Source organism: Salvelinus sp. IW2-2015, linkage group LG5 (genome assembly GCF_002910315.2).
Source record: "Salvelinus sp. IW2-2015 linkage group LG5, ASM291031v2, whole genome shotgun sequence".
Classification (NCBI taxonomy): Eukaryota; Metazoa; Chordata; class Actinopteri; order Salmoniformes; family Salmonidae; genus Salvelinus; species Salvelinus sp. IW2-2015.
The window spans coordinates 30,593,427-30,608,439 of NC_036844.1; the positions used below are offsets into that span (position 1 = coordinate 30,593,427).

General features: G+C 45.8%; 1 protein-coding gene across 1 annotated transcript; it reads right to left on the reverse strand.

The window, feature by feature from the left end:
* Positions 1-9,506: 9,506 nt before the first annotated feature.
* Positions 9,507-14,437, reverse strand: LOC111964291 (V-type proton ATPase catalytic subunit A). Its single transcript, XM_023988127.2, has 15 exons — positions 14,201-14,437; positions 13,553-13,651; positions 13,168-13,296; positions 12,782-12,996; positions 12,516-12,653; positions 11,984-12,135; positions 11,686-11,848; positions 11,432-11,540; positions 11,108-11,230; positions 10,861-10,975; positions 10,598-10,661; positions 10,283-10,486; positions 10,069-10,163; positions 9,780-9,951; positions 9,507-9,617 (listed from the first exon to the last, which is right to left on the reverse strand). Exons 2-15 carry the CDS (start codon positions 13,632-13,634, stop codon positions 9,525-9,527), a joined length of 1,854 nt encoding a protein of 617 aa, XP_023843895.1. The 5' UTR covers positions 13,635-13,651; positions 14,201-14,437; the 3' UTR covers positions 9,507-9,524.
* Positions 14,438-15,013: the final 576 nt, after the last annotated feature.

Genomic DNA, 15,013 nt, shown 5'->3' on the forward strand with positions numbered 1-15,013 from the left:
GATAACACTGAGGTGTTAAAAAGTCCAACAGCAGCCCTGATAATCCACACTGAGTTGACTTGGTGTGGGAGACAAGACAGGCGACATAGTCATGCAAGAGGAGAGTGGGAAGATCTGTGGGACAGACCCACCCTTCGGCATCATATTTCCTCCAGCCAGCAATATGACCCGTCCCCATCAAGTGTATGTGTGATGGGAAGCAGGAATCACATTATGTTAATAGGTAGAGTAATACAAAAGCAGTGCTTTCTGATGTAAGGTTATACTGAAAATAAACAAAATGATAATTGACTTTTGACAAATAAAAATGTGCATATTCAGAGGTGACATATTATAGCTCTAACCTAAATGAGGCATCTTAGTAAACCAAGCCCCAATGAGCAGCAAACAACCAAAACAGACAATTGTCTACTGACAAATAATTGTGTGTGACTCACAATGCACACAAACAGTTGAAAAAACCAAACAGTTATGTAATTTGTACCAGTTTACATGGATTCTGATTATATGGTTATGAAAAAACATTATTGTGCACAAGTGAATGACATGAAATACATTTTAAAAAGTGTGCATATTTAGATTTCTCTATAGATTTCACTTGTAAATACCCAATCACACGCACACACACACACACATTGGGATATCGGTACACAGCTGAATTTTCACTTTACAGTAATGTCCACTCTGGTGATGCAGTGTAGATGGACTGGATCAATACACAGGATGAAGCTCCCCCTGCCACAGGTTATTGGGTATGGTCCCATTAGTCAAGCTGTAGTCCGGAACCATGCAGCAGTTAAAAAGCCTGGCGCACATAAGCTCTGTCAGATACAGACTCTCTAATCTATTTTGGTGGGGTTAATGCAGTCAGTCACAGACAATAACAAGTGCAACGTCTGACTAGCATGTACAGCTGTTGTCAGCAAAAGTGGAATGAACGAGTGTAGACCACTGGAGTCTGGTGGGAGGAGCTATAGGAGGACGGGATCATTATAATTGCTGGAATGGAATCAGTGGAACAGAGTCAAACGTGTGGTTTCCATGTGTTTGATATGTTTGATACCATTCCATTTATTCCATTCCAGCCCTTACAATGACCTTGTCCTACTATAGCTCTTCCCATTAGCCTCCACTGGTGTGGGCCTATGTGTAAAGACCTAATAGGGTTGAGGAGGTTGTTGTATGGCTTCTGCCTGTGTATGATGACTTGAAGTCACCCCTGAGTTTTTTTGTTGCTGTTAACCTTTCCTTTGAAATCCCATCATGATATCAAAATGTGAAAATATTCCAAAAAAGGTATTACTTATGCAAAGGATAATAACATGCAGCACATACTCCAGATGTGTTTTAAGTTCAGTTCTAGAATTTTGACAATGTCAGATCTGCTGTGATGTCTTTCTAGTTTGCCTATTCTCCTATTAACTGTCTGTGTAAATCCATGGTGTCCTTGTTGTCCTTACTAGAATGTGTGAACTGTTGTAAGCCAATATCTGTGTGGAGGGTGTGTGTGTGTGTGTTTATTAGTGGGTGTGGGTATTTGGTTGCGTGCGTGTGTGTGTGTCTAAACTGTTTCTCTCGTTGACCGGGGGGATTCTCTGGTGCTTCTAACCCCATGCAAGATGCTGCCCATACCGAAGGTCCTGTAACAGACACCACGACAGTGACGGCACTATCAGAGCCTGGCTCTGAGACAGAAAACACTTCACTTTCTTCTGATGTCCGTACTGATGTCCCAGTGGAGGAAGAGGGCCTTGTGGAGGAGAAGGGCTTTGTGGAGGAAGAGGGAGTTGTGGAGGAGGGGGCCTTGTGGAGGAGGGGGCCTTGTGGAGGACGACGGCCTTGTGGAGGAGGAGGGCCTCGCAGAGGAGGAGGGCTTTGTGGAGGAGAAGGGCTTCGTGGATGGGGAGGGCTTCGTGGAGGAGGAGGGAGTTGTGGAGAAGGGGGCCTTGTGGAGGAGGAGAGTTGTGGAGAAGGAAGACTTGTGAGGAGGAGGGAGTTATGGAGGAGGGGGGAGTTCTGGATGAGGATGGCCTCATGGAGGAGGAGGGCTTTGTGAGGAAGGAGGGAGTTGTGGAGGAGGGGCCTGTGGAGGAGGGGCCTTGTGGAGGACGACGGCCTTGTGGAGGAGGAGGCCTCGCAGAGGAGGAGCTTTGTGGAGGAGAAGGGCTTCGTGGATGGGGAGGCTCGTGGAGGAGGAGGAGTTGTGGAGGAGGAGGAGTTGTGAGGAGGGCCTGTCTGAGGGAAGGGAGTGTGGAGAAGGAAGGACTTGTGAGGAGGAGGGATTATGGAGGAGGGGGGAGTTCTGGATGAGGATGGCCTCATGGAGGAGGCCGTGTGGAGGAGGAGGGGGTTGTGGAGGAAGAGGAGGGCTTTGTGGAGGAGGGAGTTGTGGAGGAGGGGGGCCTTGTGAAGGAGAAGGGAGTTATGGAGGAGGGGGGCCTTGTGGGGCATTGAGGACTATACCACCTCAGTCACCGGCTTCATCAAAAAGTGCATCGATGACGTCGTCCCCACAGTAACCGTACCTACATATCCCAACCAGGACCCATGGATTACAGGCAACATCCGCACCAAGCTAAAGGCTAGAGCTGCCGCTTTCAAGGAGCGGGACAGTAATCCGGATATTTATAAGAAATCCCACTATGCCCTCAGACGAACCATCAAACAGGCAAAGCATCAATACAGGACTATTGAATCCTACTACACCAGCTCTGACGCTCGTCGGATGTGGCAGGGCTCTCCGTAGCCGATGTGTGTAAGACCTTTAAACAGGTCAACATTCACAAGGCATTCCCAGACGGATGACCAGGACGTGCACTCAGAGCATGCACGGATCAACTGGCAAGTGTCTTCACTGAACGAATCATGTGTCAAGCAGACCACCCTGTGCCCAAGAAAGCGAAGGTAACCTTCCTAAATGACTACCGCCCTGTAGTATTCACATCGGTAGCCATGAAGTGCTTTGAAAGGCTGGTCATGGCTCACATCAACACCGTCATCCCGGAAACCCTAGACCCACTCCAATTCATATACCGCCCCAACAGATCCACAGATGACGCAATATCAATTGCACTCCACACTGCCCTTTCCCACCTGGACAAAAGGAACACTTATGTGAGAATGCTATTCATTCACTACAGCTCAGCCTTCAACACCATAGTGCCCACAAAGCTCATCACTAAGCTTAGTCCCCTCCCTGTTCACCCACGACCGCGTGGCCAATCATGACTCCAACACCATCATTAAGTTTGCTAACGACACAACGGTGGTAGGCCTGATCACCGACAATGATGAGACATCCTATAGGGAGGAGGTCAGAGATCTGGCAGTGTGGTGCCAGGACAACAACATCTCCCTCAACGTGAGCAAGACAAACGAGATGATCGATGGGGCTGTAGTGGAGCGAGAGTTCCTTGGTGTCCACGTCACCAACAAACTATCATGGTTCAAACACACCAAGACAGTCGTGAAGAGGGCATGACAACGCCTTTTCCTACTCAGAAAACTGAAAAGATTTGGCATGGGTCCCCAGATCCTCAAAAAGTTCTACAGCTGCACCATCAAGAGCATCCTGGCCGGTTGCATCACCACCTGGTATGGCAACTACTCAGCATCCGACCGTAAGGAGCATGACCCAGTACATCACAGGGGCCAAGCTTCCTGCCATTCAGGACCTATGTACTAGGCGGTGTCAGCGGAAGGCGCAAAAAATTGTTAAAAGCTCCAGTCACCCAAGTCATAGAGTGCTCTCTCTGCTACCGAATGGTTAGCGGTACCGGAGTGCCAAGTCTAGGTCCAAAAGGCTCCTTAATAGCTTCTACCCCCAAGCCATAAGACTGCTGAAAAATGTATCAAATGGCCACCCGGTCTATTTAGATTGACCCCATCCCCCTTTGTTTTTACACTGCTGCTTCTCACTGTTTATTATCACTTTACCCCCTTTATATAACCTCATTATTGTTATTTTGTTGTGTTACTTTTTTATTTTAGATGTTTTTACTTTTGTTTATTTAGTAATTTAGTATTTTCTTTAAACTGCATTGTTGGTTAAGGACTGTAAGGTCTACAACTGTTGTATTTGGCGCATGTGACAAAATAATTTGATTTGAGTTCTGGAGGAGGGGGACCTCATGGAGGAGGGTGTTGTGGGGAGGAGGGCCCTGTGGAGGAGGGAGTTGGTGGTGGAGGAGGGGTGCCTCATGGTGCAGTAGCAGCCCGATAAAGAGAATGCGATGGCGGGAGACAATGTGGTCTTCTCCTGCTTGCTGTCTGTAGGTGACCCAGATGGGGTGGAGGTATAGTTGGTGCTCCATGGGCACGAGGAGAGGCACACCATACTAGAGGGCAACCAGACGTCTGAGGATACCTTTGCAGGCTGGGCATTCTTCTCTGGGAATCCCATTGCTGGGGACTTCTCCATGATGCTGAGGAACACATCAAGAGTTTGCCACTGTCTCCCCATAATGGCACCACTGTGGAGGGGAGTGGAATTAAGCTCAGCATCTGCAAGGACCTGGATTAGTGGTGTGGTTGTCAGGTGAGAGAGTGTGTGTTCCATTTAAAAACAGCATTTAGAACCGTGGGAAATAGTGATGCTCAATAAGATTACATTAGAAGTTGTTTCAGATGTATACAGTATAAGCTGATTTTGATGCAATTGAGAAAAATACTTGTTTGTTTTGTTTTCCAACTATTTTCTATTATTTACATATTTTGGGTTCGATGAAAAGTAACAATGTTTCAATACAGGATTTTTTTTTAAACTAGACATTTTTGTGAATTGTTTCTTTTGAAGGATACAACTTTTATGACAGTAGCTAGGTTTCCATCCAATTGGTGACAGATTTTCATGCGAATATTCTAAAACCCACATAAAAACAATATGCGCATTTTCCCACCAGAGATGTGTTTCCATTAAATTGACTTGTTGCGGATAAAAAGCTGTGCGTGATCGCATAGTGCACATAAAAATTACATTTGCGGTTAAATTCCCCTGTATGGGATAAAAACAATACAAGTTAAATGGGTTACCATCACATTTTCAACTCTACTGATGGTTATGTCACAAAAAAATGTTGTGTTGTAGACAGGTAGTGGTTTAGCAACAAAACCAACGTGTGCGCAACTATGGGGCAAAACAGACAGGGTTGTCTTAGGTTGTTGACAACATGTAAACTAGATTTTGTCTCCAATGTTTATTGAAAATATAAATACATTTGCACAATGAGCACTTCTCTCAAATACATTGTTACAGCTACCTAGTGAATGGTTCAAACACACGCAGTCGTGAAGAAGGTGCGACAGCGCCTCTTCCCCCTCAGGAGGCTCAAAATGTTTCCCTCAAATCCTCAAAAAGTTCTACAGCTGCACCATTGAGAGCATCTTGACTGGCTGCATCACTGCTTGGTATGGCAACAGCATCGCCTTCGTTCGCACGGCACTACAGAGGGTGGTGCGGATAGGCCAGAACATCGCTGGGGCCAAGCTCCCTGCCATCCAGCACCTCTAAATAAGGCGGTGTGAATGGAATGCCCGGAAAATCGCTAAAGACTCCAGACTGTTCTCTCGGCTTCCGCACGGCAAGCGGTACCGGTGCATCAAGTCTGATACCAACAATCTCCTGAACAGCTTCTATCCCCAAGCCATAAGATTGCTAAATAGCTAACAAAATAGCTACATGGACTATCGTTTTTTTCCACTCTCACGCACACTGACACTCCAACACCCACACAAACACTCACTCCATCATTTGATCACACACACATAATATGCACATGCATTTATACTGACTCCACACACACACTCACATACAATCATCATAGACGCTGCTGCTACTCTGTTTATCATATATCCTGATGCCTAGTCACCTTACCTCTATACATACACCACATGACCAAAAGTCGAACATCGCTTGTCGAACATCTCATTCTAAAATCATGGGCATTAATATGGAGTTGGTCCCCCCCTTTGCTGCTATAACAGCTTCCACTCTTCTGGGAAGGCTTTCCACTAGATGTTGGAACATTTCTGCGGGTACTTTCTTCCATTCAGCCACAAGAGCATTAGTGAGGTCGGGCACTGATATTGGGTTTCCAATTCATCCCAAAGGTGTTCGAGGGGGTTGAGGCCAGGGCCCTGTGCAGGCCAGTCAAGTTCTTCCACACCGATCTCGACAAACCCTTTCTGTATGGACATCACTTTGTGTACAGGGGCATTGTCCTGCTGAAATAAGAAAGGGCCTTCCCCAAACTGTTGCCACAAAGTTGGAAGCACATAATCGTCTAGAATGTAATCGTATGCTGTAGCGTTAAGATCTCCCTTCACTGAAACTAAGGGGCCTAGCATGAACCATGAAAGACAGCCCCACACCATCATTCCTCCTTCACCAAACGTTACAGTTGGCACTATGCATTTGGGCAGGTAGCATTCTCCTGGCATCCTCCAAACCCAGATTTGTCCGTTGGACTGCCAGATGGTGAAGCGTGATTCATCACTCCAGAGAGCACGTTTCCACTGCTCCAGAGTCCAATGGTGGCGAGCTTTACACCGCTCCAGCCGACGCTTGGCATTGCGCATGGTGATGTTAGGCTTGTGTACGGCTGCTTGGCCATGGAAAGCCATTTCATTAAGATCTCGACGAACAGTTCTTGTGCTGACGTTGCTTTCAGAGGCAGTTCGGAACTTGGCAGTGAGTGTTGCAACCGAGGACAGACAATTTTTACGCGCTACATGCTTCACCACTCCGTGGTCCCGTTCTGGGAGCTTGTGTGGCCTACCACTTCACGTCTGAGCCGTTGTTGATTCTAGACATTTCCACCACAATAACAGCCCTTACAGTGTACCGGGGCAGCCCTAGTAGGGCAGAAATTTGACGAACTGACTTGTTGTAAAGGTGGCATCCTATGATGGTGCCACATTGAAAGTCACTGAACTCTTCAGTAAGTCCATTCTATTGTCAATGTTTGTCTATGGAGATTGATTACACAGCCATGCAATGTTATACACCCGTCAGCAATGGGTGTGGCTGAAATAGCCAAATCCACTAGTTTGAAGGGGTGTCCACATTCACTGTATATACAGTGCATCTTCCTCAATCACCAGTATCCCTGCACATTGTAAATATGGTACTGGAACTGACCCTGTATATAGTATGCTTACTATCTTTCTCGTGTTGTTATTTTTATTTCTTGTGTGTTTTTGTTCTACGGCGGCAGGTAGCCTAAGGTAGCTAGATCGAATCCCAGAGCTGACAAGGTAAAAATCTGTCGTCTGTATCACATCTGGACGTGATTGGGAGTCCCATAGGGCGGCGCACAATTGGCCCAGCGTCATCCGGGTTTGCCGGGGTAGGCCGTCATTGTAAATAAGAATTTGTTCTTAACTGACTTACCTAGTTAAAAGGTTACATAAAAATAAAAACAGATATACATAATTTACATAAGTATTCAGACCATTTGCTATGAGACTTGAAATTGAGTTCAGGTGCATCCTGTTTCCATTGATCGTCCTTGAGATATTTCTACAACTTGATTGGACTCCACCTGTGATAAATTCAATTGATTGGACATGATTTGGAAAGGCACACACCTGTCTATATAAGGTCCTACAGTTGACAGTGCATGTCAGAGCTAAAACCAAGCCATGAGGTTAAAGGAATTGTCCGTAAAGCTCCGAGACAGGATTGTGTTGAGGCACAGATCTGGGGAAGGGTACCAAAAAATGTCTGCAGCATTGAAGGTCCCCAAGAACACAGTGGCCTCCATCATTCCTAAATGGAAGAAGTTTGAAACCACCAAGACTCTTACTAGAGCTGGCTGCCCGGCCAAACTGAGCAATTGGGGGAGAAGAGCCTCCTTGCTCAGGGAGGTGACCAAGAACCTGATTGTCACTCTGATAGAGCTCCAGAGTTCCTCTGTGGAGATGGGAGAACCTTCCAGAAGGACAACCATCTCTGTAGCACTCCTCCAATCAGGCCTTTATGGCAGAGTGGCCAGACGGAAGCCACCCCTCATTAAAAGGCGCAACAGTACGCTTGGAGTTTGCCGAAAGGAACCTAAAGGACTCTCATACCATGAGAAACAAGATTCTCTGGTCTGATGAAACCAAGATTGAACTCTTTGGCCTGAATGCCAAGCATCACATCTGGAGGAAACATGGCACCATCCCTACAGTGAAGCATGGTGGTGGCAGCATCATGCTGTGGTGATGTTTTTCAGCGGCAGGGACTGGGAGACTAGTCCGGATCGAGGGAAAGATGAACGGAGCAAAGTACAAAGAGATCCTTGATGAAAACCTTCTCCAGAGCGCTCAGGACCTCAGACTGGGGCAAAGGTTCACCTTCCAACAAGATAATGCAGGAGTGGCTTCGGAACAAGTCTCTGTATGTTCTTGAGTGGCCCAGCCAGAGCCCGGACTTAAACCCGATCGAACATTGACGAGACCTGAAAATAGCTGTGCAGCGACACTCCCCATCCAACCTGACAGAGCTTGAGAGGATCTGCAGAGAGGAATGGGAGAAACTCCCCAAATACAGGTGTGCCAAGCTTGTAGGATGTAATCGCTGCCAAAGGTTCTTCAACAAAGTACTGATTAAAGGGTCTGAATACTTATGTTAATGTGATAGTTTTTGGAAAAATGTATACATTTGCAAAAATGACTAAAAACCTATTTTTGCTTTGTCATTATGTTTTTTTTTTCTTTAATCAATTTAAGAAAAAGGCTGTAACGTAACAAAATGTGGAAAAAGTCAACGGGTCTGAATACTCCATCCAGCATAAAACACCAGGCAAATGATTATTTCCCATTCATTTATTTTCTTTAGACTTACACAATACATGTGACATAAATATGCCTTCAAGGTGGAGACAACTGATTCTAACACACACACACACACACAGTTTCTGTCTCACACAACAGAAAAACAACAACATTGACAACATCTAAATATCCACAGAGAAGAACATAAAATACCATCTGAGAGGCATTGAGAGGAAGAGGGCCTCAACCTCCTGAAATAAACAAGGTGCCTCTGTCCCTTTACCCCTGTGTACATTCCCATTTTTGTCAACCATCTATTGGTGGTGGTCAGTCACACCTGGGAGATGAAGGTAACACTCCACGTGTTTCAGCTAGTAGTTAAGTACAAGTGTAGTACCTGATCGGGGTCCACTGATTATTGTCTGTAACCAGGGCTGTAGTCGTGTGCTCTTCATGGATGACAAGGGGGCTGAAGGGAGAGGAGAACATCCATACGATGGGGTCACGGATGATGGTTTTGCTAATGGTAATAGATTTGGTAAACATGAATTCAAGTTTAAACTGAGAGAAAAAAATGATTCCAGTACTGCCTTGTACATGACAGTATGGTGAAATTAAAAGAGAAATAAAGGGGTTGAACATCGTGTTGGAATGTGGAGGATTGAACACTTAGGAATGACTGAGGTGTGACTGTCACTGGCCTAAGTAGACATTCACAAACAGGGGCCAGAGAGCACTGGGGGCTAGGAGGGGAGGGAGGGGAGAGCTCAGTCCTCCAGGGTACGGAAGGCATTCTGCATGTCCTCCAGCAGCTGAGAGTAGTCTGCTTTGATTTTGGCCTCGCCCTCCTTCACTGGATCCTGAAACAACAGTTACACAGAGACACTGAGGCTAGGAGACACAATGACACCCCAAGACAAAGTCCCACATTGGATGTACAAAGACCAGAGTTGGTAGAGGGATTGAGGAAGTTGATTTTGAATGCAGATGAACATGGATAAAGGGGCTGAACAAGCATGTACCTTGAACTTCATAGAGCTGAGTCTGTAGAGGATCTCTCCCATGTGCTCCCGGATCATGGACCAGGTGATCTTGTTGTCACTCTGAGCCGTGGTCTCCACTGCATGGCGTGCCAAGTCGTAGAACGCAATTGTGTTGGAAAGGATGCCCACCGTTTTGTAGAAAGGGCAGAACCTTCGGGAAAAGGACAAAAAAGTCAATCAATTAACCAATATGGGCTTAATAACCGATGATTAAGTCATTTTAGTATGTTTATGACACAGATGAATGTGTGCCAGAGTGTGTATTTACCTGTCATACGGAGTATAGCCATTCTGCTGCAGGAAGTCATCCTTGAGTAGTTTAGCAACCTCCAATGTGATCTTGTCGGTCTCAGCGAGAGATGCCTGTTGTTAAGTTGACATGGGGGACAGCAATAAGTGCCTAGTGCGTGCATACACATGCCAACCATCAACCTAGGCAGTATATCAACCCATAACCCTTCCTCACATGGGCTCAGCCTCACCTTGCCTACAAGCTGTACAATCTCAGCCAAATCCTCCTCCTCCTGCAAGATCTCCTTGGTCTTGGTGCGAAGCGGCACAAACTCAGGGAAGTGCTTGTCGTAGTACTCGTCCAGCGCCCGCGTGTACTTGCTGTAGCTGATCAGCCAGTTGACCGAGGGAAAATGCTTTCTCTGAGCCAGCTTCTTATCCAGGCCCCAGAACACCTGAGAGGTGGAGAAAGAGACAGAGAGAAGATAAAAACAGGAATGAGGAGTAGGAAGAGTAAAGGTTTGAATTGTCAAAACGTTGTAATATATACACAATTGAGGCATTACCTGTACAATACCCAGTGTAGCTGAAGTAACAGGATCAGAGAAGTCTCCACCAGGGGGAGACACACTAGGGGAAATAACACCAGGCCAAGTTATTCAGACACCAGTCTGCCATCACTGTATCATACGTTCCAAGGTGGATAAGACTACATGGTTCAGGTATCTGGTGTTGCAGGACTGGTACAGAACCTGTCTGACCCTTAGTGCCAGGAGGTAAGGGGGGGTGATAGAGGTTCCCCCTGCTGGTAGAATGATATAGTACTCACGCTCCAACAATGCTGACGCTGCCCTCTCTCTCTGGGTTGCCCAGGCACTTAACCCTGCCAGCACGCTCATAGAAGGAGGCCAGTCTGGCTCCCAGGTAGGCAGGGTACCCGCTGTCTGTGCACAAACAGCACACAGAGCTCTGACTGGCTCAAAATGGCAGACATGTTGCTGTGATAGTATTACCAAAAAAAAACATGCTCTATTGCTATTGGCTCATTGTACTCACCAGCAGCTTATTGTACTCACCAGCAGGCATCTCAGCCAATCGTCCTGAGATCTCCCTGAGAGCCTCGGCCCACCGGGAGGTGGAGTCGGCCATCATGCTGACGTTGTAGCCCATGTCTCTGAAGTACTCAGACAGAGTAATTCCTGCAGTGGCACAAAGTAGATACAGTCAGAATCAGAGGCACAGAATTCCAGTCACCACAAGGTTATGAGAATGAGTGGTGACTGGTGGCTAATCCCCCCACATTCTAGACCAAAAGATTTACAACTACCAACAACGATGATGATTCAAAACAGCAGACACCAGCTTTATAGGTTGCCATCTGTAATGTGATCGCCTGGTACCTGTGTAAATAGAGGCCTCTCTAGCAGCGACAGGCATGTTGGAAGTGTTGGCCACTAGAGCTGTTCTCTTCATGATACTTTCAACCTTTCCATCCACTTCCATTGTAAGCTATGGAGCAGGGAGGAATACCATTAGTAAGACTGAAAACACATCACAAACTGGTGATCGGCTATGCCAGACACCCAAGTAGTGTAATTCACTGATCTCATTAACATGTCAATGATTAGAACTTGACACACGGACTATCACTAACCTCAGGGAAATCTCTCAACACTTCAGACATCTCATTTCCACGCTCTCCACAGCCCACGTAGATGATGACATCACTGTTGGAATACTTGGACAGGGACTGTGAGATCACAGTCTTGCCACAACCGAAGGCTCCTGGGATAGCAGTAGTACCACCCTGGACACACCTGTGAGCACAGACAAACACAGAGCCAGAAGCAGGTGACTTGTCAGAGGCTTAATTAAAGGTCAGGAAGAAAGGATATGAAGTGGGAATGAGTCAGTAGAAAAAAGGAAAAGAAAGTAGAGATATGTATACACACGGGAAGAGGGCATCCAACACTCTCTGGCCGGTGAGCAGGGGGTGATTGGCAGGTAGCTTCTCTGTGACTGGGCGAATCTGTCGCACTGGCCAGACCTGGATCATGGTAAACTTCTCCTTCAAACCCTCAAACTCCAGTTCCAGCACCACATCCTGCCGAAACACACACAATTGACCAAACAACAGAGACAAGACAATGGCATTATGCCATTCAGCTGTAAAGATGTTAGTAGGTGGAGGGTGACTCACATTTAGGGCTGTGACGATACCAGTATGGCAATGTTTTTTTCCCAAGCCAAACATTTACACGAAGCAGACCAAATTCTTTGGTCCTTTAAAAACCTGCTGTATGTAAAATATTGTGTACTATAGTTTGGAAAATACATAAATATGACTCCGGACGACAACATAATGATGTTTGTTTCCAACGTTAGGGCTGTTTTCATTAAGAAGTTAAACCCACTTTGTGTTTCGTTTCCTTGCCACGATACTAACGAGTATCGCGATACTGGTATCGTCCCGGCTCTACTCACATTGACATCATAGTTTCCAGGTGGGGCCACGTAGGTGACAGTGCCTCTGCTCCGGGGAGGCAGCATCAACTTGTGTTTGATCAGCGAGTTCTCAAAGACCGTACCATAGATATCCCCACCTGTTATGTGACTGCCGGTCTGAGGCAGAGATGGACAGGGGGGAGAGAACATAATATGTAGATTCAGGAGATGGATCATATTTCAGTGGAGACACATTCAAACACATCTTGCTTACACACTCACAAGGAAATACATTGTTTTCTTACTCTAAGACTCTGGCCAGGTGTAAACTCCCACTTGAGGTCACGGTTGAGGGCTCCAATGTTGACTCCTCTAGGGATGTAAATGCTTTGAGTGAGGTCATTGATGTCTTTGAGGGGCCGCTGGATGCCATCAAAAATGGACCCCATGATTCCCGGACCCAACTCTACAGACAGGGGCTTTCCCGTCCGAAGGACAGGGTCTCCGACAGACACACCAGCTGTGACGTACTTTCAGGAAAACGAACCATATAGCCTAGTAATATGCCAGACAAGAGGACAGGCTAGAATACATCAGAATAGAAGTACACAAAAGTAAGTGAACCGTCAACAGTTACTGAAGGTGGGAGTAACTGTATGTCTAGTTGAGAAGGTATGACTGGAAAGGATACAGGTCTCCTCGTAGACCTGAATGGTTGCCATGTCTCCCTCCAGCCTGATGATCTCTCCCACCAGCTCACTGTGACCCACACGCACCAGCTCGTACATGGCCGCTCCTGCCATGGCGGTGGCCGTCACCACTGTTGATTAAACAGGTTAGACAAAGAACAGATGACAGAAAACATGTTTTTGAAAGTAGCAGGCAGTCTGGCTACATGATCAAGTCGAAATATATATTTTTGCCATGCTGGAAAAGAGCAGGCTGAATTGACCAGGTGCTATAGCATGTGCTGAAAGCATTGTTTGCTCACTGCACTAAAGCCCTAGGCACTGGCATGAGAGTTATCACTCCCATGCCAGTGCCTGGGATCCTTGATTTGAACTGCAGACACTGACCTGGACCAGAAACTCCATGCACATATCCAAACTCGCTTTCCCGCTCTTCATCACGGATCTTAGGAAGCTTGGAAGTGTCCATCCTGAGTGTGTGTGTGTCTGCAAAGAGTAAGAAGAGGAAAAACATAGAGTCAGTCATGTGACACTCCACTATGACGACACATGAAAGACATGACACTAGTTATATATTGATCAACTGTTTCAATAAATTAAATGACTTAATGGAATGAAAATAATTCACCATAACCACACAGAATCAAAAGACACATTTCATTCATTGGTACAGTGACATGTAAGCTTGCTCAGCGCTAATACCTGGAGAGCTTCGATACCATCTGCTTGGCAAAAGCAGGAGAAAAACAACAAGCTATGAAGCTAGCAAACTAGTCTCTACAGACCATAATACAACTACAAAAGTTATGAAATACAGTCTTAGTTTCAGTTGTGTATCACACAAACAAGCAAATCATACTAGCTAGATAGAGCTAAACTAATCGTAGTCAGGCAGGTGACACTGACAGAACGGAAATGTAACAACAGCTAACGTTAGCTAATCTGCTTGGTTTATCATAATTTATTAGCCAATTGCAATGAATTGACAATAATGTTACCAAACTATAATGGATTCATATGATTCGGGTTGATTACCTTCTCTTAGTATTCAATGGTCCAGGGCCCTTCAGAATTTTCTGTCGTATTAGGAGACTGATCAACTGACAGGCGCAAGACTATTTTAGGAAACAATCACCATTGTGGCTCGGAAGCCCTAGATTACATTAGAAAATACGAGCTCTGGGAGTCAAAATGGCGTAACAGCGCAACAGTTTCCTTCCTCTTTCGGCTCGTTTAGCTCGAATGCGGCAGCGGCTGCATTCCAATATCATTGACGTGATTTCCTCGTCTCCTTTCCTCAATGACAAAGTTTACTTAGACACTCAGTCAAAATCAAGCTATTGCTTTGATGTAGCAACACAGTCGAATGATATCCAATCACTTAGCCCATTTTGGCTGTGATAGGCCTATTGAAGCAGAACATTGGAAAAATAAACTTGGGAGATATATTAGCTGAATAAACTGCCCAGTTAAGATTTTTAAATCAAATTGGCCTAACTATGCTAGGCTATTTAATCAGCAAAATAGGCTACATATCTACATATATATTCATGTGCCCATACAGTAGGCTGGCGTCTGTAAGGAATAGTCTAAATTAGTGTGTCCCATGACACAAATTATGGAGAGAACATATCCACAGAGCAGAACCAACTCATGTTATGATGCATCACATGGCGTGAATCCAATGGTAAGCCTATGCGTTCATTTTACATAGCGTACCTATAGCTCCCTGCATGATTTTATTAGCCTATTCTAGATATGTCTAGTTGCGCTTTCGAAATAGGAACAAGCGCTGCGGTCATAACTTTTGATCGGTTTAAATAGCCTAGTTGTCATGGGATATAGGCC

Coding starts and splice junctions, on each gene's coding strand:
- LOC111964291 (XM_023988127.2), bottom strand. CDS start 13,634: ATGGACACTTCCAAGCTTCCTAAGATCCGTGATGAAGAGCGGGAAAGC. Junction 11,849..11,983: donor GTGTTGGATGCCCTCTTCCC/GTGTGTATACAT, acceptor CTGTGCTCACAG/GTGTGTCCAGGGTGGTACTA. Junction 10,662..10,860: donor AGCGTCAGCATTGTTGGAGC/GTGAGTACTATA, acceptor TATTTCCCCTAG/TGTGTCTCCCCCTGGTGGAG.